This window comes from Aquarana catesbeiana, linkage group LG06 (assembly GCF_042186555.1).
Source record: "Aquarana catesbeiana isolate 2022-GZ linkage group LG06, ASM4218655v1, whole genome shotgun sequence".
Lineage (NCBI taxonomy): Eukaryota > Metazoa > Chordata > Amphibia > Anura > Ranidae > Aquarana > Aquarana catesbeiana.
This window is the reverse complement of record NC_133329.1, coordinates 8,912,367-8,938,228: the sequence shown is the minus strand read 5'-3', so window position 1 is coordinate 8,938,228 and position 25,862 is coordinate 8,912,367. Positions and strand designations below refer to the sequence as shown.

The 25,862-nt window shown below is 40.6% G+C and overlaps 1 protein-coding gene across 1 annotated transcript in view; it reads right to left on the bottom strand.

The window, feature by feature from the left end:
- Positions 1-25,443, bottom strand: part of LOC141147839 (uromodulin-like) — an 80,403-nt gene extending 54,960 nt beyond the window's left edge. Inside the window, exons 1-6 of the mRNA XM_073635004.1 lie at positions 25,359-25,443; positions 17,900-17,929; positions 15,580-15,723; positions 11,791-12,056; positions 11,599-11,712; positions 1,845-2,022 (exon numbers count right to left, since the gene is read on the bottom strand). Coding sequence (XP_073491105.1) covers positions 1,845-2,022; positions 11,599-11,712; positions 11,791-12,056; positions 15,580-15,723; positions 17,900-17,929; positions 25,359-25,443 — 817 coding nt within the window. The remainder of the gene's footprint in view (positions 1-1,844; positions 2,023-11,598; positions 11,713-11,790; positions 12,057-15,579; positions 15,724-17,899; positions 17,930-25,358) is intronic.
- Positions 25,444-25,862: the final 419 nt, after the last annotated feature.

The window sequence follows — 25,862 nt, the reverse complement described above, 5'->3', positions numbered from 1 at the left end:
AAAAAGGTCCAAAAAAAGGTCCAATCCCAACAAATTCTAGAGTTTGTGCAACCTGTATGAATTAATTTCATGCCATCCACAAAATATTACCTCCACAGTAACACCGTTATGGCTACATGCCTTACTTGTGATATTTTAACAATTATAATATGCAGGAGTTGTGATCTTTACATTGTTTGCTGTGTACTAGAAGGGTTTCCGCCAGTTAAGGCCTTTTAACAGAAATGAACATAGAAACTAAAATTATTAATCTGCAAGTAACTGTAGGATAGGATTCTACATATGAAGGTTTTTTATTTATTCTATTTTTTTTCTATTGGTTGACGTAGATGGAATTATGTCTTTTTTCAACCTGACTAATTACATTACATAGTTACATACCCAAGTAACTAAACACTAGCTAGGGCTCATTTTGGATTTCCCAACATTTTGCACCATTTTTGGACACAAGCTGAAAGTTCATCACTAAGACCCTTAGAATGAAGTGGACCCAGGGTCACTAATGCATTAAATTAGGGTTGCACTGATGATACTTTTTTAAGACCGAGTACAAGCACCAATAATTTTTTCAAGCACTCGCCAATACCGATTACCAATACTTTTTTAAAATGTCATGTGACAGTGGCACTAATATGCAGCATGGATGGGCACTGATAGGTGGCACCGATGGATACTGATGAGGTGTGGACTGTGTCAGTAGTTTTTTTTTTTTTACAATTTTATTTTTTACTATTTTTTTTTACAATGCTTTCTTGGGGGAGGAGTGGATGGTGTTAGTGTTTTTTTTGTTTTTGTTTTTTTTTTTAAATTTAACTTTTAAATGTTTATTACAATTCTTTCTTTTTTTATCAGCCCTGTTGGGGGGCTTTGGTGAGATATCAGGGGTCTAAACAGACCCCTGACATCTTCCCTTTGAGACAGAGAAAGGGACCGAGGACACAGATTCCTTAGTTCCTATCTCAGCAGCCTCAGCTGCACTGAATATGAGTGGAGAGGAGACAGAGGCTCCTCTCCATTTATAAACTGTAGCATCGTAAACACAGTTTGAAATGCTGAGTTATGAATGAACCGTCAGTGATTGGTGACTCTGCTCATTCAGAAAGGGAAGGAGCCGGTAAATTACGTATTTACTGGCTCCTTCCTCCACTTTCCATCCTGACAGGTCTGGGATAGGGGGGAGGGGGCGGAGGAGGACATGGAGGACCCGGGGAGCACAGAGGGGGACCCGGAAGAGGACACAGACGGGGACCGGAGGAGAACATGGAGGGGGACTGGAGGAGGACACAGAGAACATGGGGAGTCTGAGGAGGATACAGGGGACAGTCGGGGTGATCGATGAGGCAGTTGGGGCAGTTACAAGCACCTTTCTCCCTTTTATAGCTTTCAATAAAGCATTTGAAAGCTGCAGGGCGGGGGAGGAGAGGAGGAGAAGGGGCTGTCAGCTGCTTTATTGAAAGCCACACAGGGCGATCAGTGATTGTAACTCCCCCACCACCGTACCAATCACCTGAGAGGCTGCCCAGACATCAGATTGGGCTTCAGAGCATTTGCACGAGTACAAGTACTTGTGCAAATGCTCAATATCAGCACCGGTGTCGGTGCAACCCTACATTAAATGTGTTCACATCTCAGGTTTCTGGTGAACCAAGAAGAAAAAAATTCCCATGAACTAGATAGTGTATGAAACCTGCTGACTCACTTTATGTGACATGCTGCAGCAAGGGTGCTTTTTCGATTTCCTCGTAGAAATGGTGAACATCAGCTTTATATTCTTACATTTGCTGGAAGTTATATAAGATATACATTTCAAAATTCTTACTGTAAGTCTACAGTCATGAACGTACCATTTGGATCACTAAAATTAAGAGTGAATGTTTCATCTCCTGTAATCAATAAATATGTAACGGGATTTGTAACATTGAACACGTCAGTATATTTATCAGTGACCTTTGTGTTGACGGTCAGGATGCGCTCAGATGAATTTAGAGGTTTTGACAACAATAATTCCAATGAGTGGAAAAGCTGCCACAGATAAGAGAGAAAGAAAACATATTTAAAAGCAAACAGATAATATTTATAAAGAAATATCTATATGGGCACAAAGCCTTTGTTAACATCATTTATAGTATTTTCTACATACAAACAGACATTATAGTATACCTTAGTACATCAAGGTCTAAATATACAATTGCATTATGATAATTGGTGCCTTGTCCTACAAGAATTAGTCCAGTGGCCACTACTGAAATGTCTCTTGGCTATCCCAGACCTTAGTGTACCATATACTGACCTGGGGACCACCAAGGAGCCCTAAGTTGGGTGTTCCTGTAATATGGAAAGCTCTAAATCCCACAATGCATCATTATAAGACTCTTACAGAACTTCAAGGGATTGATCAAACACCAAACTTATATAGATAAAAGCATCAGTCCCAAGCCTTATCTGCTGTGGTTTAGAAGAAAAACATCAATACATTTATTGGTTATTGGTTAAGTGATAATTTATTCACAAATTTTCCACTGCTTTTGACAGTTCAGAGCTTTGCGCCATTAAAAAAAAATAAATAAACTTGATCGGCCACGTTCAACACAAGTAACGCCTTTGATTTAATCTCTGTTATATGTATGGAACAAATTTATCACAACATACAATGTATCTTAATGCCCAGGGCCACTGACTCCAATATTGGGTAACCCAGGTTTTCCACCAGGAATGCCAGAAGAAAAGTTTTCTATGCTGGCAACTACTACATCCTTCGCCTATTTGTCATTCATGTACGGATAGAGGCTTGAAAACCATGGGTGAGCTTAGTTCCCACTCTCAGCCGAAGGCAGGTGAATGGCTTCAATACTTTCAGCTACGTAATTCTATAAAGGGCTGAATAGTTTAAGTATCTGTAGGGACTTAACTCAGTTTGAGCAGATGTGCTTTTCTGACTCATGCATTATCTAAAATGTACAGTATTTTATTATTTCACACATTTTCAGATCGCCCTTTCTATGTCCAAGACTGGGACAAGAATTAAGTAAAAATCTGTCCCATGAAGCCTGGGACAAGGTGTTCTACTTCACCTTTAAAATAACTTTGTCATCTTATTCACAGGAACGTAAATATAAAATTATGACGACATGGTATCACTGTCCGGTCTTGCAAAAATAAAATGAATCCAGCTATGTCTGACCTATGCTGGAGATGCGGTGAATCGAGAGGCACATTATTACATCTATGGTGATCTTGTCCGAAAATAAAACCATATCGGTCGGCTATATTTAAACTCAGTCATGTGGTCACTGGTAAAAATTGTCAGGAGAATCCCCAGGTAGCGTTTCTCGCTTTAATTCCTGGGTCAATTAAATCAATTAAAAAGGGAATATTTCGATTTTGTTTGATGGCAGGTATAGCTTTAATTCCAAGACATTGGAAATCCCAAATAACACCAACAATACGGGAATGGGTAGTAGAGATGAAACATATAATGCAGATGGAAGAGCTGATGTACAGCAAATAACAACTTCTGGGAAGTCTGGGCCTCGTGGGTTAAGTTGCTGGAGTTTCCTCAGATGTTATCTTTTCTGTAACTGTTGTGATCCTGTCTATTAGATGCTATATTTACTTATTTATTTTTATGGGTTGTTTGTTGTTGTTGTTCGTTTTTTGTTTGGTGTTGTTTGTTTATGTCTTGTTTTTCCCCTCAGTAGGCCGTCAGACATCCATAGGAGACGCGATCGTCCGGTAAGCCGCAGAGATGACCGGAGCATGGCAGGAGCCCGCCACCGATATAAGTGATCTTGCGGTGAATCCGCCGCAGAGACTACTTTTATCTTAAAGAGAAATGCACTGCATTCCTGAAAATACTGGGGTTATAGCAGCGAGCTGCTGCATAACCCCGGCATTTAGCATCAAAATACCGACGTACGGGAACGTCATTTTGCGTGAAGTGGTTAAGCTTAATTATTCTCTTTTCTTTCCATTTTTTCTCTCTGTATTGTTGTTGTACAATGCAATTCTTTTCAATAAAAATATATTAAATACGAAAAAAAACATATTCTCCGTTCATATTTTGCCATTGGCACATGCAACGTGACGCACTGGCATGCCACAACGGCCATATTCAAACACAATTTAAACACATGGTGACAGAGCCAGCCACAATTTTGCCTCTGAATCAACCAGCCAGTGTCCACCAAAACTGGTCAGGCATATCTAGCATCTAACCTCTCTCTTTGTGCTCTGGTGATCCATTTTGGCATGAAATATGCAAACCCAGGAATAAATCTCCTCTTTATGACAACTATGGGCTTACATTCCTACAGACATCTGGATGGATAAGTATTATATGCATGCATGCACCCAATGGAACAACTTTTGACTACTTGGCTATTCAGGTTGTATCCAAGGCCTTGAGGAATTACTTCCAAGGTGGTGATGTAATAGGTGACCTGTAACATTTACCGGTGTGCGGGGCAGGTGTTGTTCATGTTCACATATACACTTTGGCTTATTGAATGGGAAATGCTACTATGTGCTTGTGAAACCAAATGACTTTGCTCAGTTAGTGAACATCTACCGTCCTTTGGACCACATTACCGGTCCAAAGGAGATTTTACTGGTATGAGTTAACCAAAGATGTACAGTATCTTTCACTTACCGGGTACCTTGGAGCATCTGGATTTTTAACCACTTCCTGATAAGGACATCATTATTGGATGGGTGTCATGGATTGATGTCTACATGCATAAGAACTTAGCCAAGTTTATTTCTTAGTTCCATCCATTACCTTTTGCCTGGGATTACCAACCCTTACCCCATTTATATATGTACATATATATGGTTGAGCTATTTTTGCATATAAATTGAAGGGGACTATATAATTTATGTTTACAGTGAGAGAGAGGTGGGTGCATGTTTTTAGGTGTGTATGGTGTGGTTTGGTACCATTCTATATAGTGGGGTCAGTACCATTCTATATAGTGGGGTCCCTCGCGCTATCACAGTGAATCTAATAAATCAATAAATAATTGCAGCTAAATCTAAAGTGTATATAGTACACTACAAGTGGGTATGGGTAAAAAATGATGATCAGTGCAACTACAATCATGAGGTATATATATATATATACAAAAGTGGCCGTGCAAATAGCAACTGTGCAATAATGTGCAAAAATGCAGTAATAAGTGTACAAAATAGACAAATAATGTCCTATGTAATACACCTGTATGTAACAATGTACAATATACAAAAGTAGCCCCCTGATGAAGACACATAGTGTGTCGTAATGCATAGGGATTGACCGGAAGTCTTGCTAACCGGAAGTAATGTAAGAGGCACCTGCAACGCCGTTAATATTACAGATCTGCTGTTTTTATTCTTGATTGTTGTAAGTGCCCATTTGGCTTTTTTATCAATTCAGTTTGTTCATACAATACTGCGCAATGGGAGATTCTTTTTTATCTCTCACATAAACCCGTGGTATGGGAACATCCGTACTATCTTACTGGAAGCCATCATTGAGAACACAGGACTAGGAGAGGCACCATTCACCACCTTTCGATCCCAGGAGCCATATTAATCCATACAAGCTTTACACCATCTATACTATAGGTAAGAGTTTAGAGAACACTAAGTGACATACACAAAGATTGCACATTTGGAGCATTTATACCTGTTGAAGATCCACCTGAAGCAGCATTTGTACTTTTGATTATTTGGGACTTTATTTATATTGATTTTGTCACTTTATTTATTTATTTATACACTTATTCATGGGATATATACAGTACACTGTTGCTTACAGGTGTAATACATAGGACATTATTTGTTCATTTTTTGTACACATTTATTGCAATTTTGCACATTGCACAGTTGCTATTTACATGGCTACTTTTGTATATATATATATATATATATATATATATATATATATATATATATATATATATATATATATATATATATATATATAACTCATGTTCGACTCGAACATCGGCTGTTCGCCAGTTCGCTGAACAGCGAACAATTTGGGGTGTTTGCGGCAAATTCAAAAGCCGTGGAACACCCTTCAAAAGTCTATAGGAGAAATCAAAAGTGCTAATTTTAAAGGCTTATATGCATGGTATTGTCATAAAAAGTGTTTTGGGACCTGGGTCTTGCCCCAGGGGACATGGATCAATGCAAAAAAAAGTTTTAAAAATGGCCATTTTTTCAGGAGCAGTGATTTTAATAATGCTTAAAGTACAACAGTAAAAGTGTAATATCCCTTTAAATTTCATACCTGGGGGGGTGTCTATAGTATGCCTGTAAAGGGGCGCATGTTTCCTGTGTTTAGAACAGTCTGACAGCAAAATGACATTTCAAAAAGTCATTTAAAACTAGTCGTGGCTATTAATAAATTGCCCGTCTGACAATACATATAAAAGTTCATTGATAAAAACGGCATGAGAATTCCCCACATGGGAACCCCGAACCAAAATTTAAAAAAAAATGATGTGGGGGTTCCCCCTAAACTCCATACCAGGCCCTTCAGGTCTGCTATGGATATTAAGGGGAACCCCGGCCAAAATTTTAAAAAAAAATGGCGTGGGGTCCCCCTCAAAATCTATACGCGACCCTTCAGGTCTGGTATGGATTTTAAGGGGAACCCCACGCCAATTAAAAAAAAAAAAATGGCGTGGGGTCTCCCCAAAAATCCATACCAGACCCTTATCCGAGCATGCAACCTGGCAGGCCACAGGAAAAGAGGGGGGATGAGAGAGTGCCCCCCCTCCTGAACCATACCAGGCCACATGCCCTCAACATTGGGAGGGTGCTTTGGGGTAGCCCCCCAAAACACCTTGTCCCCATGTTGATGGGGACAAGGGCCTCATCCCCACAACGCTTGCCCGGTGGTTGTGGGGGTCTGCGGGTGGGGGGGCTTATCAGAATCTGGAAGCCCCCTTTAACAAGGGGACCCCCAGATCCCAGCCCTCCCCCCTGTGTGAAATGGTAAGGGGGTACAAAAGTACCCCTACCATTTCACAAAAAAACTGTCAACAATGTTAAAAATGACAAGAGACAGTTTTTACAATTCCTTTATTTAAATGCTTCTTCTTTCTTCTATCTTCTATCTGCTTTCTTCTATCTTCTATCTTCCTTCAGTTTCTTCCTCCATCTTCTTCTTCTTCTGGTTCTTCTGGTTCTTCCTCCGGTGTTCTCCTCCGGCATCTTCCTCAGCGGCACCGGCGTCTTCTTCCCTTCATCTTCTGGGTTGATCCGCATTTGACTCTCTTTTCCTGCAGCCTGCCAGGTTGCGTGCTCGGATAAGGGTCTGGTATGGATTTTTGGGGGGACCCCACTCCATTTTTTTTTAAATTTTGGCGTGGGGTTTCCCTTAAAATCCATACCAGACCTGAAGGGTCTGGTATAGATTTTGAGGGGGACCCCACGCCATTTAAAAAAAAAAAATTGGCCGGGGTTCCCCTTAATATCCATACCAGACCTGAAGGGCCTGGTATGGAATTTAGGGGGAACCTCCACGTCATTTTTTTAAATTTTGGTTCGGGGTTCCCCTGTGGGGAATTCTCATGCCATTTTTATCAATGAACTTTTATGTGTATTGTCGGACCGGCAATTCATTAATAGCCGCAAGTAGTTTTAAATTACTTTTTTTCCTTTGAAATGTCATTTTGCTGTCAGACTGTTCTAAACACAGGAAACATGCGTCCCTTTACAGGCATACTATAGACACCCCCCAGGTATGAAATTTAAAGGAATATTACACTTTTATTGTTTCACTTTAAGCATTATTAAAATCCCTGCTCCCGAAAAAACGGCCGTTTTTAAAACTTTTTTTTGCATTGATCCATGTCCCCTGGGGCAGGACCCAGGTCCCCAAACACTTTTTATGACAATAACTTGCATATAAGCCTTTAAAATTAGCACTTTTGATTATTCATGTTCGTGTCCCATAGACTTTAAGGGTGTTCGCCTGTTCGAACACATTTTTTGCCTGTTCACATGTTCTGGTGCGAACTGAACAGGGGGGTGTTCGGCTCATCTCTACTCATGATTGTAGTTGCGCTGATCATTATTTTTTACCCATACTCACTTAGTATCATTCTAATTATACACATTTGGAGTTATCCATTTTGGTTTTTAAGTAAATAATAAAATGAGAATCTAACAATGATTTGTGGTACGTATTCTGTTTTCTCCTCTGGTGGTTAAATCAGGCTTTTAAACAGGTTGTAAACCTCCAAAACAAGATTTAAAAATTAAAAAAAAAGCCTATAAGACAAAGGCATAATGAGCTAGTATGCATCGCTTACTAGCTCCTTATGAAATACTTACCTTGGAATGATTCTCTGCAGTGCCGTCTGCACACTGCGCTAACACAGCCAAATCTTTCCCGGAGTTACTTCCAAGTTTGCGGGCTCCGGCAAATTGGCAGGAGCTGCAATAATGTCACTCCCGCACATATGCATGGGTGCCACCGGTCACGGCATGGGTCCTGAAGTAACGTCATATTTAGGAACAAGTTTAGGAGATATTTACAGTACCTACAGGTAAGCCTTACTATAGGTTTACCTGCAGGTCCAATTAAAGAGGAAGACTTTACTTTTACTCCATTTTTGCCTAAATATTATTGAACATCAGGATCACTCCCTGTAAGACGCCAGCCTCTGTAAGACTTTCTGAATGTATTATATGACTGGTGTTACATTTGTTGGAACCTTTTACTTTGAGAAAGTCAATGTTTTCAAAGGACAAATCTCAGATTTTTTGTAACTGAATCAGCACCTTCTGTCTGACACCTCACATTTATCAGAATTACCGTCTTGATTTTCACCTACAATTCCTCATATGTTTAGATCATGGTTGCTCACCATACTCCTATGTACGTACAGGCCCCTTTAACTTCTCTTCCCACAATTCCCTGGGTTCCTGCACACACCCAATTGGGTTGCATGTATAAGAGTAGAGGTTTCTCTGGTTTCCTTCATTGGCAGCTCAGAGAGGCCACACCTGATGAAGCAGAAGTAAGCTTAGTTAAGCTCACTGAGTAAGTGAGCTGCAGCCAGGTGCAAGCCCCTCAGAATAGGTCTGAAGGCAGCAGGGGGGAAGTCTAATAGCTCATATCTTCTTTGGAGGACTCAGCTATTTTAGGAACCCCTTCTCCAATTATTATCAGAGAACTCCAGTTCCAGTGGGGTGCCCTTTGTTTGTGATCTATGGATCCCTCCAGCTGTTCACCTGTGTTACCAGAGCTTCCTTGGTCTTTATTGTAAGGGACGCTGTTTATGAAGATAAGGGCAAGTAGCTGTTTTCGTAAACTATTTTATTAAAGTAGAGATTCTCAGTTAGACTTTATGATTGTTTAGAATGGAGGGTAGGCAAACACTCATCCCCCCTTTCCTGGACAACCATGCCCAGAGTGCCTGGTGTGAATTTTTTTGAAAGACCTCATATTTGCTATTGTTTGCATCAAATCCCCCTTAATTTTTTTTTTTCTTGGGTAAGCCACCTATTTAAAATTTAGAGACTCAAAGGGTACAATGTTTAAAAAAGAAAATAAAATGTTTAAATTGCTTGTAAATTACATACCTTGCCAGTGTCTTAAAAGAAAGTGAATTGCAATACAGACTATTGTGTTTACATCTTGAAGTGCCCATCTTCACTAATGTATGTAGGCAAGATGATTGTCCCTTCAAATGACAGTTCCCACCCCCTTGTTTACCCTTTCCTCCCCCTTCCTATTCTCCCCTTACCCCCTCCATTTTAATCCTTCTCCCCCACCCCCCTTTTTTCTTTCCCTTTCTTTCCCTTCCCCTTTTCTCCTATTTCTTCTTATCACTCTGCTTTTCCTTTATTTTCTATGATCTCCTGCCAGAGGTTTCCTTTTTTCTGTTTTCTTTTTCTTTTTTCCCACTGTTTTGTGTTCTTTCCTTTTTAATTGAACTTTTATCTCTTTTATCTGGTTTTCTGTTAATGTTTCATTATATTTCTGCGATGATTTTCATTCATTTTTTGTATTTTTTAATTTAATTTTATTAATTATTATTTGTGTTTATTTACATTACTGGTTTTTTAATCTTTCCATTTTCATCCTGTGGCATTTGTTTTCTCCCCCCCCTTTTTTTTCTTTTTTCCCTCTTTTTCCCTTTCTTGTTTTTCTTCTCTCTTTTCCTTTGTTTTTCTTATTGTCTTTTTTCCTTCCTTTCATTTTTCGGGTTTTCTTTCTCTTTTTTTGTGTCTATTTTCCTTTTTTTCACATTTTGTCCCTTTTGTTACCCTGGTCTTAAATTATGTTTTATTTATTCCTCTTTTCCTTTTTTCTTTTTCTGAGTTTCAATGACTATGCATATAGACCTCTTTCTTCCCTTCCTCTCATCACCCTGTTTACTTTGCATTTTATATGTGCTCTCCACTGCTTTCATAGTCTGGTTCACCACCTCACTGTGCCATCCAATGTTGTCCTTTTTTCTTGTATAACTGGGGCTTGCACTGGCATCAGCTCACCACTAATCACTAAGGATAAGCTGAAAGTTTTGTCAGAACTCCCAAACTTTAGCCCATTCAGCCTCCTATTCGGTGGGAGCAAATCATTATGTATTAAAGTGGCATTTCTACCACTTTCTACCACTTCAATATATGACACTTTCAAGGAGTATGAATACTTTTTTAAGGCACTGTATATTGAATATAACTGTTATATTACCATGTCAAAGTTTCACACGAAGATTGAATTGGTACAACCATGTTGTAGGGACTTTTGAGTGCCCTGATTTTCTGGAATGAAACCAGAAAGGGAACAGGAGAAAGAGACCAACGAAATGGAAGACATGGAGAACAAGAAACAGCTCCACTTGCTTTTAGCTTTCCTTCTACTAACCTCAGAAATAATTGTCTTCACACTGTCATTTTTTTCCTAAGGAAGGTGTGGGTCCTTGCACCAATGGAATCCCCATCCTTTTTAGGCAAAGGGGCAGGGATAGTAGTGACATCACTACCAAAATATGGCCACTGGCCATACTGTATGTGGCCATATTTGGGCAATGACATTGATCAAATATGGTTGTAACCATAGTTAGTTAATAATGTCATCACTATCCCCTCCCCTTCTCCTAAATAGCTGATGGAAACTTGGGGAGCTAGTACTGTCTGGATTAATAGTGTGCACCCAATAGTTGGAAATAGTGCTTGATGATGCATATTCATTGAGGGATTTTACTGGATTTTTTAAAATAAAGGATTTGCCAATTTTTTGAAATTAGAATTTCTTAAAAAAAGTTCTACATTGGTACATGTTCCCCCAGAGCACTGCTCCCCATGCAAATTTTGATACCCACTTACCTAGTAGCCATGAAAATGGCCATTTTTTAACTTTGGATTTCATTGATTTTCAAGGGGTTTGGTTTAGCATCCAAGCATCTTTGAAGTTCATGAAACTCCTTTTGAACCAAGCCCAGGACAGTTTGGCTCATCACAAATTATAACCTCTAAAGCAATTTACAGACATATGTAGTAGAACTGAACTGGAATTCCATACATAATGTATCCACCACCAAAATGATTTGCTTCACTAATACTGTAAGTGTCTTGTGCTTCTAATATGATTCTTACCTTGTAATAATCTGTATTATCCATATTAAGGGATTCTCCATAACTAAGAGATGAAATGCTATTAAATACATCCTCCGGGATAGGACAACCCCATGAGCACCACATGAAATAAACCTGTAGAAAAAAATCAAATGTTTAGCAATGGATCAGAGATACGTAGATGATGTATAAATTTACATTAAAGACTCTTACTTGGGACTTCTTTTCCTCCATCAGTGTATAAACATCAGACATCAGCTGAGTGTCATTGTAATCCGCCATGGAGCCAAATGTATAAACCACAATGATGGACTCCGCAGGGGAAATCTCCAGAGCTCTCTTCAACCCATAGAGGAGGGACTGATTGCATTCCCATAGTGCGTACAAGTATTCATAAAAAGTAATATAATCATCCTCATAGTTTTTTGTTATGCTTTGCAAGAAGACATTCTTGTCATCGGTGATAGTTTCATTTGTAACTGAATTATTATTTTTTGTAGAAATTAATTACTCAGAATAAAGTTCCAAACATCAACAGTAGCATAAAAAATGGTAAGAAAACAAGACTACTCATCAAAGTCACACAAAAAGGAGCCAATCCTACCAAGTTTCAAGCTAGATCTCGTCTCTATGACTGTCAAATACCACTGTGTGATTTGATTGGCTCAAACAAGTATTTAAAGTGGAATTATGTATATTTCATACTCTTAACCACTGAACCCTGCATGCTATTCACAGTGTTGTTCAATTCCTGCTCCCTAATGCTGCACTCTGTATGCTGTGCATTATGTTGTATTCTGGCATACTCTATGCTGTATTTCAAATAGTCCTGATTGCTGCACCCTATAAGCTGTGCTGCTCATTACATGTTCCTGGCCACTGCACTATGTAAGCTGTGCTATACATTACATACTACTGAGAATAAGTGTCCATTGTTTCAACTGTTAATGCTTGCTTAGTACTCCTCAGCTATGTTAGGGCTTGTTCACATGGGCTTCGGTCTCTGAAGAGTAATGTGCATTCAGATTGCTCTTCAGAAGGCATTTGACAGGTGGTGAGGAGGTGTTGCACCATCTCCTTACCATCTCCTTTAACACCTTGGACCCTTCATGTATTGCACACAGTTGTGGGGCTCTTGGAGAGAAACCCCACCCACTAAAAGCTGAACTCCATCTTTTGACATACTTAAAGTGATACTAAAGTCTAGTTCTTTTCTACAAAAATAACAAATATTATAAACTTACCTGCTCTGTTCAGTGGTTTTGCACAGAGCAGCCCAGATCCTCCTCTTCTAGGGTCCCTCGCTGGTGCTCCTGGCCCTGGCTACATACAACAGACCACACTGTGTTCCAGATTTGAGCCGAGACTTCCAGTCTCATACCCAGAACACATTAGAATCTATAACAGCAGCGCTCAGTCATTCAGAGAAAGTAATGTATTCAATCAATGAATACAAAGTGTCCTCTGATTGGCTGGGTCAAAGGTTGTGACATCATCAGCCCACCTCTCTGACTCAGACATTCAGGGGAAGCTTTGTTCTCATTGATAGAATACATTGATCACTCTGATTGGCCGAGCAATGCTGTGATAGACTGGAACAAAGTGCGGTATGTTGTATCTAGCTGTTATAAAGCACATCCAGCGGCCTTACATGTTAGTGAGGGACATAGTTTGTTTGGTCCAAGCTGGCCTGAATAGACTATGTAATGTATGTCAAAAGATGGGGTCAAGCTTTAAAAGGGAGCAATTGGCAGACAGTAGTGCCTACCAAAAGTGGCAAGGGGTATAGTTACTACCATGAAGCAAAGCCTTGCAGCTGCAGACTCTGTGGATAAAGAGGGAGTGGGTGATGGGAGTTAAACAATGGCTAACACCCAAAACAATAGTAGACCATGAGAGCCTGATTCTTGGGAATAGGGAGACAAAGAGGGAAAGGGACTAGATTTGATTAGGGGAAAGTAGATTAAGTTCCCCTACACCTCCCTTTTCCTGGTGCAATACACCTCACGTCTCAATATTTCTAAAGCTGATCCTAATGCCGCGTACACACGATCAGACATTCCAACAACAAAATCCTGAATTTATTTCCAACGGATGTTGGCTTAAACTTGTCTTACATACACACGGTCACACAAATGTTGTCAGAAATTCCAAACGTCAAGAACGCGGTGACGTACAACAAGTACGATGAGCTGAGAAAAATGAAGTTTGATAGGCAGTGTGGCTCTTCTGCTTGATTACGAGCATGCGTGCAATTTTCTGCGTCGGAATTGTGTACACACGAACGATTGGAATTTCCGACAATGGATTTTGTTGGCGGGAACTTCAAGAACCAGCTCTCAAATTTTTGTTGTTGGAAATTCAAAATACAAAAAATGTCCGATGGAGCCTACACACGGTCGGACCTTCCGACAACAAGCTCCCATCGAACATTTGTTGTCGGAAATTCCAATTGTGTACGCGGCATAAGTCCTTGCGTGAACCCCCCAGGTAATCAACATACCACTTGGTGAGGTTCTAAATACCAACCGCTAGACCCTCTCCCCTTACCTTGCCATATTTGATTTGATTCCCCTTATTGCCCCCCCACCCCTTTCATCCCGCCTTCACAATCGAATGACCTATTTGGATACGGCAAACCCATGAAGTTATAGATCGCTGCATAGCTCCTTTCCCAAGTTGGGTTACAATACAACAATTCAATTGACTTTTGGTTACATCAATTAACCTGCTCTTGCTGCTCTTATTTTTTTCATACTTACTGAATTTGTTTTGTACTTCGACCTTATGTGTAATTCCTGAGACAATCTTCAGATCCTCAGTTTTTGCTGTTGTGATTTTCACTTTCTCATTGTCTGACTATTGTGAGTGTTTTTCCTTTATTTCAATACAATTTTTTTTGAAAAAAAAAAAATGGCTAACCCATGAGGTTTTACTGCCCCCCTCCCCCCTACACCGTTAGTGAACAACTCCTGAAGTTCTCCTTAGAAGATTATCCAAGTTCTCCAATATATTAAGATCCCATATAATATGGGAACTCCAAAAGCAGGTTGACATGTGTATTATGCTGATGTTTTGATACAGTATTATTAAAAGCTACGCCTTTCTCTTTGGATAGGCCATCTCTATCCGTGGTCAAGATATAGATATCCTGAGGAAGCTATCATTGTGAAACGTGTCAACCTCTTGAGCAGTAATAGAGTCACATAAGAGTAATAATTGACATGTTATCTATGTATTGAGCTAAGGGTTTTCTTTTAGAAAAAGTATGTTAAATTTTAACTTTTGTAATAAAGACAATATTTTATCCATTGGATTTTCATTGTCCTCTTCTGGTACCGCTAAAGTCCGTCAGCTGTTATTTTCCAAATTTTTAAGTTCTCCTTAATCAAAGGGCTAGAGTTTCATTATTTACAAAATCACAGGCTGTTTTGAGTTTTTCTCTCAGGGTCTCAGCAAATCCCTAAAAAAGCAATTACATTGGTGGTTCAGTGGAACATCTACGGTATGTCCCTCTGTAGACAGTCACCATACCTCCATATAAGTATGGGAAGTGGTGTTACTACCTAATCCCCTCTTACCAGCACATCATAGGCTGAGTGAGATAGCAGGCAAAGAAGGACTTAGACATCCCTCTGATCATTGTGTATAGAGGAGGAATTCACATCAGCTCAGAAGAGGAGTCTGAAGAAATGTGCATTAATTGATGGGTGGAGAATATAAAAAAAGTGACCTTCAGTTTAGAAACATAAAGTGAAAATAAGAGCATAGGAGCAGGAATGGAGGGTGGAATTGTGCACTTTGGTTGAGGTGCAGGGTATGAAGAAGCAAGTGCCAGTTTTGAGGTAGAATGGAAGGAAGTGGATTGGCACTGTGAAGTGCATCTAGATTGTCAGTTTGACTGCTCCCACAGATACCATTGAAATAATTTCTACAACATAAAACCTTGCACAGAAATTAAAAAGATACAATGAAACAAAAAGTACTTTTTTTTTAATTTACCTGCAATGTCCAGGATTACTGAGGTATATTGCCGTGTGACACAGGGGAATCTGGCTGATAAGGAATTCAGAACTCTGTCCATGTAGAATGATAAATCCATATACATCATAAATACTTCCATCACTACAGTAAAGGAGGTCCCCTCTGTAGCACAAATCGATCAGAAAAAAAATCAATATTTTATAAAACACATTCAGGATCATCACTGGTAATATTGTAACAAAAAGTTTATTTTAATGATGAATTTGGAAAATGTTGGGGCTGAAAGATGAGTAAAGATGTCGGTGACATGTTCTCTTTTTTTCTGTTTAGACAGTTCAGCAGTAGAGAAGTTGATAAGATCTGCCAATTTCTGTATTAAATGGTTTTCCCATTGGTTGAGTGTATGTCAAGCCTGAATCGGTGAATCAAACATTTCCATTTTCAAGACTAATAGGCAAGCAGTTGGCAAAAAAAGCTTGCCTATTAGTAATATGTACCTATGAAAAAAATATTCTGCTCCAGTTATTGTGAGGGGCATCATGGGTGGCTAATTGGAATCTGGAAGCGCAATTTACAGTACGATGGGGGCCTTTGATTTCCACTCACCTACATGGCTATATAAGGGGTATATAGTAAATGTACAATAGTTGCTAATCTATCATCAACCGCTTTGTCCAGCATTGCAGATCTTCTCCAATAACAATAAACTACACCCACCATTCACCAAAAGAAATAACATGCTGATCCTGAGAGCACAGTGAATGAAAAGCAGCACATAGATAGCCTTATCTCTCTGTCACTCTTCTCACTCCTCCTATTAGCATGCTCCCTGCACTGCAGCACACCCGATTGCTGCCATATGCTGTTTCTCCATCTCCCAATTTTTTCCCCTTTTTTCCTTTTTTTTCCTATTTTTTTCGGGCTGTAGAAATTAAAGATTAATTCCTCGATTAATCGTTAATTTTTTTGATCGATCAAACTTCTTTTGATCGGTACTCACCTCTCCGCCGGCTTCTGGGTCTTCAGGGAGTTCCGTCACAGGACTCCTCCCCCTTGCCCAAGTGCCTCCATCTGCTAACAAAGGGAAGGGGGGAGGAGTCCGGTGACGTCGATGTCAGTGACATCACCGGACAGCCTGGACAGTGATGGTAAATATGGATGTGGTTAACTGGGATCATTCAGTGAGCTAAGTGTAGGTAAATTTGATAACCAAATTTGACAGTCAATATACTAGATAAGTTTTATAATTAAACTTAAACTAACTTTCTACGTTTTTCTTAAAGTTTAATAAAAAAAAATGACTTACGTCAGTGCTACAGTTTGAATTTAAAACGTATTTGTGTAAACTGTGAAGTTAAGTCATGGATTGTGGAAACTAACTAGTGTCGGGTCATTGTATACAGTGTATACCACATTTGCCACTGACTAATGCAGAGTTGCAATGCAAGGAGATCAGCTAAAAGTAGTTGGATCTGTATGTGCGTTGTAATTAATCGAAATTAATCGAATAATCAATTAAAAAGAAATCAATTAATCGAACACGAAAATTTTAATCAATAACAGCCCTATTTTTTTATATACTGTCATCAGAGTAGTTCAGTGTCACCCTAGTGGCACTGTACTACTCTAGGAGGTGATCATGCTTTTTTTTTTTCTTTTGCTTATAGCAGTGATGATTACTGTTATAAGCAATAGTTTTAACTGTCATGCATTGCTTTCACTCGTGACAGCTCCCTTACTATTGTGATGCTGTGATTGGCTACAACTAATAACATTGTACAGGGTGCTAGGTACCATGTGATAGCTGCAGGCCAATCACAGCATCACAACAGTGGACAAGCTGTTAATGAATAGAAAGCTATTCATGACAGTTTTGCAAGAATGCAATCATGCACTCACTATAATTGGTCCTAGTACTTACATGATACCCCGGCCGCTCACAGAGGACCGCGCTCTATGCTGAGCGATCATGGGATTGCACCGCTGCACTCCCCAGAGGGCTTGCCGGTGCACATATATTGATGTACTAGTATGTCGCTTAGCATGCAGCTGCCGCCCACCCGCATTAATTGCACTGTGGGCTCACAGCAAGCGGATAAAAAATGAACCCCAGTGATAGGTTCTCATGAGATCACATAAGACTTAAGAAGGTCAATTCCTGATCCAGGTGTGTGTATAGCTCTATTGGTTTTATTCATGTAGTTCAAATCCATATGTAGAGTTATTTGTTGTAATTTATTTCAGTCAAAATAAATTAAATAGTGTAAGATATAGCGATGATCTTTTTTTCTTGCTTGTCTGAGTTCTTGTATCAGAGATCCCTCACTTGGTGACTTACCTCTCTGTGTACAGTCGTAGGCTTGAGCACCTGAAGAAAAAGAAAAAAAATATTATATGAGATCCCTGCAAAGCACTCTACAAAAATTAATAAATGTTAATAACTATTCTGTCTGATTAAAGTCATTTACTCACTCCCACATCAAAATAAGTACATTATAATGAATAAAATCATATATATATAGCCAGTTCACTAATGAGTTAGCTGTGTTCTGGGCTTTAAGTAGTCACCAGACCAAGGCTCTAGGCTTCCAGTTGGAGACGACTCCACCCTGCAGACAGGAGGTCTGGGCATGGGAGTCAGTAGGGCTTCAACTAGGAGACAGAGGTGGAGCCAGTGTAGCACGAGGCTATTTGCTGTACGCACGGAGGTGCTGAGCGTCCGGTCTGTGGGAGACAGACCAAGGCCCTAAAGTGTAAGGCCTGAGCTGGAGAGCTGTGTGTACAAGCCAGGAGGGCTGAAAATCGTTTACTTTGGTAGCAGGACTGAAGTACTGAATACCCCTGGGAGGGAATCTTCTGTGTTTGTTTTGAACTTTCTTTTGAATAAAAGTAGGCAAAACCAGCCCTGAAATGGATAAAAATGAGTAGTGGTGTCCTTAAAGCGCTACACCCTGACAATATATATATATATGATATAGCTGTCAAATTTAAATTCTTCAAAACACCCAGCGGACTTCCAAACACTAATACAAAAACGAAAGGGATGGAGCACAGATCACAAGTCCACAAATGATCAGACATGAAAAACGAACACTCTATATACACAGTATATATTGTGCACCCACTCCGGAAGAAGAAAACAAATCCCCACCACAGTGGATAATTACATAAAAATGACATAGATATAGATATAGCGCCCCAAATCATCACTGACTGTGGAAAATGTTGCATTGTGGTTCCAGAGTATGGAGGAAGCGTGGAGAGGCACAAAATACAAGTTGCATGAGGTCCAGTGTGAAGTTTTCACAGTCAGTGATGATTTGGAGAGCCGTGTCATCTGCTAATGTTAGTCCATTGTGTTTTATCAAGTCCAAAGTCAGCACAGCCCTCTAGCAAGAAATTCTAGAGCTCTTCAAGCTTCCCTCTGCTGACCAGCTTTATGGAGATTCTGATTTCATTTTTCAGCAGGACTTGGCACCTGCTCACACTGCCAAAAGTACCAATACCTGGTCACATGATCATAGTATCACTGTGCTTAATTGGCCAGCAAACTTGCCTGACCTAAACCCCATAGAGAATCTGTGAGGTATTGTCAAGAGGAAGATGAGAGACACCAGACCCAACAATGCCAATGAGCTGAAGACCGCTAACAAAGCAACCTGGGCTTCCATAACACCTCAGCAGTGCCACAGGCTGATCACCACCATGCCACGCCGCATTGATGCCAAAATTCATGCAAAAGTAGCCCCGACCAAGTATTGAATTCATACTATACTGTACATGGACATACGTTTCACTAAGCCAACATTTATGTATTAAAAATCCTTTTTTTTATTGGTCTTCTGTAATATTCTAATTTTCTTAAATAGTGAATTTTGGGTTTTCACTAGCTGTAAGTAGGGATGGACCGATCGGACCCCTGTTCGGTACGCACCAGAACTTTTGAACATCGCGGAAGTTTGGACTCAAATAACGAACCCCATTAAAGTTAATGGGACCAGAATGTCAAAAATCAAAAGTGCCCATTTTGAAGGCTTATATGCAAGTAATTAGGCATACAATGGTTATAGGGGTCTGGGTCCTGCCCTGGGGGACATGTATTAATAAAAAAGTTTGTGAAAAACTTAATTTTTAAATGAGCAGTGATTTTTTGATTTTTAAAGTGAAAGCCTAAAAATAAAAAAAATGCTTCCAATTTAGTGTCCTGGGGGATCCCCTTACTCTACCTGTAAAGTGGCAGATCTGTACCATGTCTAGAATCTGCTGCAGCAATAATTGCATTTGTAAAGCCCAAAAAAAAAAAAATCCTGCAAGCTGCCTTTATTTTGCTCAGCAACAGCTGGGGAGCCAGTGTGTATGATGAGGCCACAATGCAGTGAACTGGGAACAAGATTAGAGATTTTTTTTGGATACATTCTGGTGTCACTTTGACTTTGGATAGAAGTAACAGGTGCATAAAAATTGGTGGCTCGATGCCTTTTTCCATTCATTTCAGTGGGGTGGTGCAGTTTTTGGTGTGTTTTTTTTTTTTTTTTACCGCACCAAACGAGCACCAAAAATGCAACGAGTAGGACCCACAACTGAAAAACCCAACAAACCCACAACTGACCAATCTGAAGAGTTTCATATTTCCAGAGTTCCATAGGATTTAATGGTCATGCATTTTTCTTCCACTTAATGACTTTCAGCTGAAAAAGGGTCACAGGAGTGCCGAACAAACTGCACTCCTGTGATTCCAGGAGAATTATAGCCAAAATAGCTTTGAATAAAGTTCTCCATTAATTCTCTGCATTAAGCTAAAAAACACTCTGTGCAGAGGATTCCGCCCCCTCTTATTATACTTACCTAATCCTGATATCGATCCAGCACTGTGCCCGAGAGCAGTGGCTTTCCTGACTCTGTCTCTCCTCCTTGAGTCTTTGGCTCTGGCTGTTGTCAACCAAATTCTGTGTCGGGACAGGGCCATGCCACATTTTCTTTATTTATAGTTGCAAGCCATAGACGTGTGCACAGGGGGTGCTTGGTGTGCCTGGGCACACCCTAATTACCTCATAGGGTGCTGATTCCTCCTGCTTCCCATCCCCCCTGAGTGCTGCCAGCTTCCCTCCTCTCTTCTCAGGAGCAGGAAATGGGCTGCTAAATATTTCATTAACTGGTCTTTCTTTGCTGAATGAACACAGTGAGTGATCTGTGCCGATTGCTCTTGTTTTCATTTCATTCTTAACTGAACTTAACCCCTTCATGCCTGAGCCTTTTTCTGGAACTTGTTGCTTAAAAGTAAAAATCTGTATTTTTTGCTAGAAAAATACTTAGAACCTCCAAACATTATATATATTTTTTAGCATAGACCCTAGAGAATAAAATGGCGATCACTGTTATATTTAATGTCACACGGTATTTGCGCAGCGATCTTTCAAATGCAATTTTTTTTGGAAGAAATACACTTTCATGAATTAAAAAAAGCAGTAAAGTTAGCCCAATTTTTTGTATAAGATGATGTTACGCCGAGTAAATAGTTCCCGAACATGCTTTAAAATTGTGCACACTCGTGGAATGGTACTTAAAAATCTCCATAGGTGACACTTTAAAATTTTATACAGGTTACCAGTTTACAGTTACAGAGGAGGTCTTGCACTAGAATTATTGCTCTCGCTCTAATGAATGAGGCAATAACTCACATGTGTGGTTTGAACACGGTTTACATTTGTGGGCGCGACTTACGTATGCGTTCGCTTCTGCGCGCGAGCATGGAGCGATGTTTTTACACTGTCCTTTTCATTTATTTATTTTTCTGATCACTTTTTATTGCTGTCACAAGGAATATAAACATCCCTTATGACGGTAATAAGCAGTGACAGGTCTTTATGGAGAGATCTGGGATCTATAAGACCCCAAATCCCTCCTTTGCACTTAAAAGCATTCAAAACACCAAGTTTGGTAGTTTTTAATGCTCAATTATTATTTATTTTTTGGCGCCTTTAAGTCTTTAGTAAACCAGAAGTGATGTCATGACATCGCTTCCAAGTTACTAGATCCAAGACCTGATCTAAGCCAATTCTGACTTAAAGTGAAGTTCCACCCATTTAAAAGTCAGTAGCTACATAAAGTGTAGCTGCTGACTTTTAATAATCAGACACTCACCTGTCCCACGGTCCAGCGATGCGGGCGTACAAAGTCCCGTTCCTCTCCCCCTCCTCTCTGCGGCATCGGCATTCTAACTGCGGGTCCCCGGCTGTGGCTTCACAGCCGGGCACGCACTTAGCATGCCCGAGCCACGCTGTGAATGGCCGGGCATTCTTCTGGGACCTGTGACGTGTCCCAGAAGATTGCAGGAAGGGAGGGGGGAGAGGTGAACTTCCTTCCGGTGCCACGGCGCCAGGGGAGGAAGTGGGAGCTGGATCCCTCTAAAAACAGGGTACCTGCTCCCCCCCCAAAAGAATGACATGCCAAAGGTGACATGTCAGAGGGTCACCAGCTCTTAAAGCATAAGTTCCATTTTTGGGATTTAATTCAGGTCTCCGGCCAGTCACTCGGGCCTCCCAGTGGGACGGGAGAGCCTGGGCGAGCCGTGGAAGGTGGCAGGAGGGGGTGATGCCCCCTCCTTCTGTTTGGGATAACAGCGAGCGGCTGCTTAACTTATCAAGACAGCCGACTGTTGCCTCTAAAAAACAGTGCCGGGGTGGTGCGTGCAGCTGCAGGCGTCCCACCGGTACAACCCCTTCAAGCCAAAGGCTGCATATTTGCGTTATGTCAGCGTGAAGGGGTTAAAGCGGAGGTCTACCCTAAAAAAAAAATTACATTAACAGGCTCCTTAAGATCTGTTAAAAAACATTTGAAAAAAAAAATTACTTACCAGAAATGCCTGTTGCTAAGCAATCTTCCTAATGTTCCACTTCCTAGTCCACAGAGCTGTTCGTTCTGGTCCTCCCTCTCATTGTCTCCTGGGAAATGGGGCCCGCTGTCTTCTGGGAGCTGGGTGTGTCCCAGACAGCCGGCCATTCACAAAAAAGCGCCACACGACTCACACATACGCAGTAGGAAACAAGCAGTGAAGCCGCAAGGCTCCACTGCCTGTTTCCCTTAGTTAGAATGGAGGCGCTGGCACCCGATCCGATGGACAGATCGGCCTCAGAGGGCCGACATCACGGGCTCACTGGACAGGTAAGTGTTCTTATTAAAAGTCAGCAGCTACAGTGTGTGTAGCTCCTGACTTTTTATAAAAAAACATTTGGGCTGGAACACCGCTTTAAATTATGTTTACTGCAGGCTGTAGAGAAAGGGACCGTGGAATCTCTGTCCTCAGTTTCTTTCTCTGTCTCAAACGTGAGACATCAGGGGTCTGTTTAGACCCTTGATATGTCACCAAAGCCCCATAACGGGGCTCCTATTTTTTTTTTTAATTAAAAAATTATATTGTAAAAAATCATTTAAAAATAATAAAAATAAAAAAAACTACTGACACTGTCCACTGCCCTACTGACACCAAGCTTTGCTCTACTGACACCGTCCACTGCTCTGCTGATATACACAAATGCATTGTGCTCTGGGGTGCACACCCTAATGCAATAGACTGCACACACACCAATGATGCAGGTAACACAGCTCAGGATTGAGCCCACACAAGGAAGGAGCTTTCTATGGGGACACTCACAGAGCCAGGAGCGCCAGCGAGGGACCCCAAAATAGAAGGATCTGGGCTGCTCCGTGCAAAACCATTACAGAGTACAGAAAAAAGTATAATGCCCCGTACACACGGTCGGACTTTGTTCAGACATTCCGATAACAAAATCCTAGGATTTTTTCCGACGGATGTTGGCTCAAACTTGTCTTGCATACACACGGTCACACAAAGTTATCGGAAAATCCAATCATTCTGAATGCGGTGACGTAAAACACGTACGTCGGGACTATAAACGGGGCAGTGGCCAATAGCTTTCATCTCTTTATTTATTCTGAGCATACGATAGAAAATGTGTGATGGAGTCTACACACGGTCGGAATTTCCGACAACAAGGTCCTATCACACATTTTCCGTCGGAAAATCCGACCGTGTGTACGGGGCATAAGATGTTTATTATTAAACAAAAAGGTTTACAATCACTTTAACCACTTCAGCCCCGGAAGGCTTCACCCCCTTAATGACCAGGCCATTTTTTGTGATACGGCACGTTACTTTAACTGACAATTGCGCAGTTGTGCTGCCCTGTACACAAAAAAATCTATGTACTTTTCTTCCCACAAACAGAGCTTTCTTTTGGTGGTACTTGATTATCTCTGCAGTTTGTATTTTTTGCGATATATACAAAAAAGAGCGACAACTTTGAAAAACAACAAACTAAATTTTTAACTTTCTGCTATAAAACATATCCAATAAAAAAAAATCAAAAAATCAAATTTCTTCATCAATTTAGGCCAATATGTATTCTGCTTCATATTTTTGGTGAAAAAATCCCAATAAGCGTATATTAATTTGTTTGCGCAAAAGTTACCGCGTCTACAAACTATGGGATATTTTTATGGCATTTTTATTTTTACTTTTCCTAGTAATGGCAGTGATCAGTGATCTTTAGCGGGACTGTTGTGGACAAATCGGACACTTATGCCGCGTACACACGAATGGACATTCTGAAAACAAAATCTATGTTTTTTTTCTGGCGGATGTTGGCTCAAACTTGTCTTACATACACACGGTCACACAAATCTTGTCAGAAATTACGAGCGTCAAGAATGCTGTGATGTACAACACGTATGACAAGCTGAGAAAAATGAAGTACAATAGCCAGTGCGGCTCTTCTGCTTGATTTCGAGCATGCGTGGAACTTTGTGCGTTGGAATTGTGTACACACGCTCGGAATTTACGACAACGGATTTTGTTGTTGGAAAATTTGAGATCCAGATCTCAAATTTTGTTTGTCAGAAATTCTGAAGGAAAATGTCCGATGGAGCCTACACACGGTCAGAATTTCTGACAACAAGCTCTCATCGAACATTTTCCGTCGGAAAATCCGACCGTGTGTACGCGGCATAAGTGACACTTTTTGTGGACCAGTGACACCAATACAGTGATCAGTGCTAAAAACAATGTACTGTCACTGTACTAATGACACTGGCAGGAAAGGGGTTAACATCAGGGACGATCAAATGGTTAAGTGTGCTCCTAGGGAGTGATTTTTAACTGTGCAGGGGATGGCTTAACTGGGGGAAAACTTGCTTAGCAGAAACACAAGATCTGGTCTGCCTCTCCTGTGAACGATTGGCGGGTCCCGGTGGCCATTGCAGCCACCAGACCAGCTTATTGGCTCATGCTGTGTCCAATCACAGCGGGAGCAGGGTCTGCCTTGTTTACATAGGCAGACCGCCGTTCTGCCTCTCCTGTGAATTATTGGCAGGTCCCGGTGGCCATCGCGGCCTGATTGTCTCCCACTGTGATTGGACACAGCGGGAGCGGGTCGCCTGCGGCGCACATGCACGCCCCAGACCCCAGAGAGGAAACAATGTACAGGTACAATGCTTCGTGCAGCCGAGCCGCCCTGCTGCAGTAAATGTGCGGTGGGTGGTCCTGAAACGGTTAAATGTGTTTTTTTCTCTATCTATTCTATTCTCTATCGATCAACATGACAGTCAATAAGTAGCACTCTTGGAAGGTGTCCGACAATGACAGACCTGATATCTCTGTGATTGTTTTAAATGTATTTTTATCATATCCACAGCACATTTTATTACAAAAACAAACTCTCCAGCCTGACAGTATCATCATTTCTGTCACAAAAAAACCCGGAAATGGAATTATAACTTACTGAGGCTCGTAGGGGTGGTGAACTCTGAAACAAGAAAACAGAGATTAAGAGATAATAAATTAGAGAAAATGAACATAAAATACATTGTATTATGGGATCTGCCACACCTTATATTACATAAGATGGAGCATTACAATGTATCCATTCATTCAGTATATTTACAAGCCTGCATGGATACATTTCTGATGTCTTACAATATACAGAAACATTTTTCAGAAAACCTCCACCTTTTATCATTAAAAAGCCATCCTTGAGATGCAGACAGTGACTTTGGCTGAGATGATATCATCAATCTGCTGCATGCAGGAGGAAGCATTTTCTCAGTTTCCCCTCCACAAGTGACTTTGTAGCAAATCATAGAGAGAGAGACTGCAGCAGATCAGACATGAATGTACACAGCTAAGAAATTCACAGGCACCAGGATTTAGAAGGTTGTGTCATTGTGTCATCTCTGAGCTAACATCTCATTCCAGGAAGTAAATGGCGACCCTGGACAATGGCCAA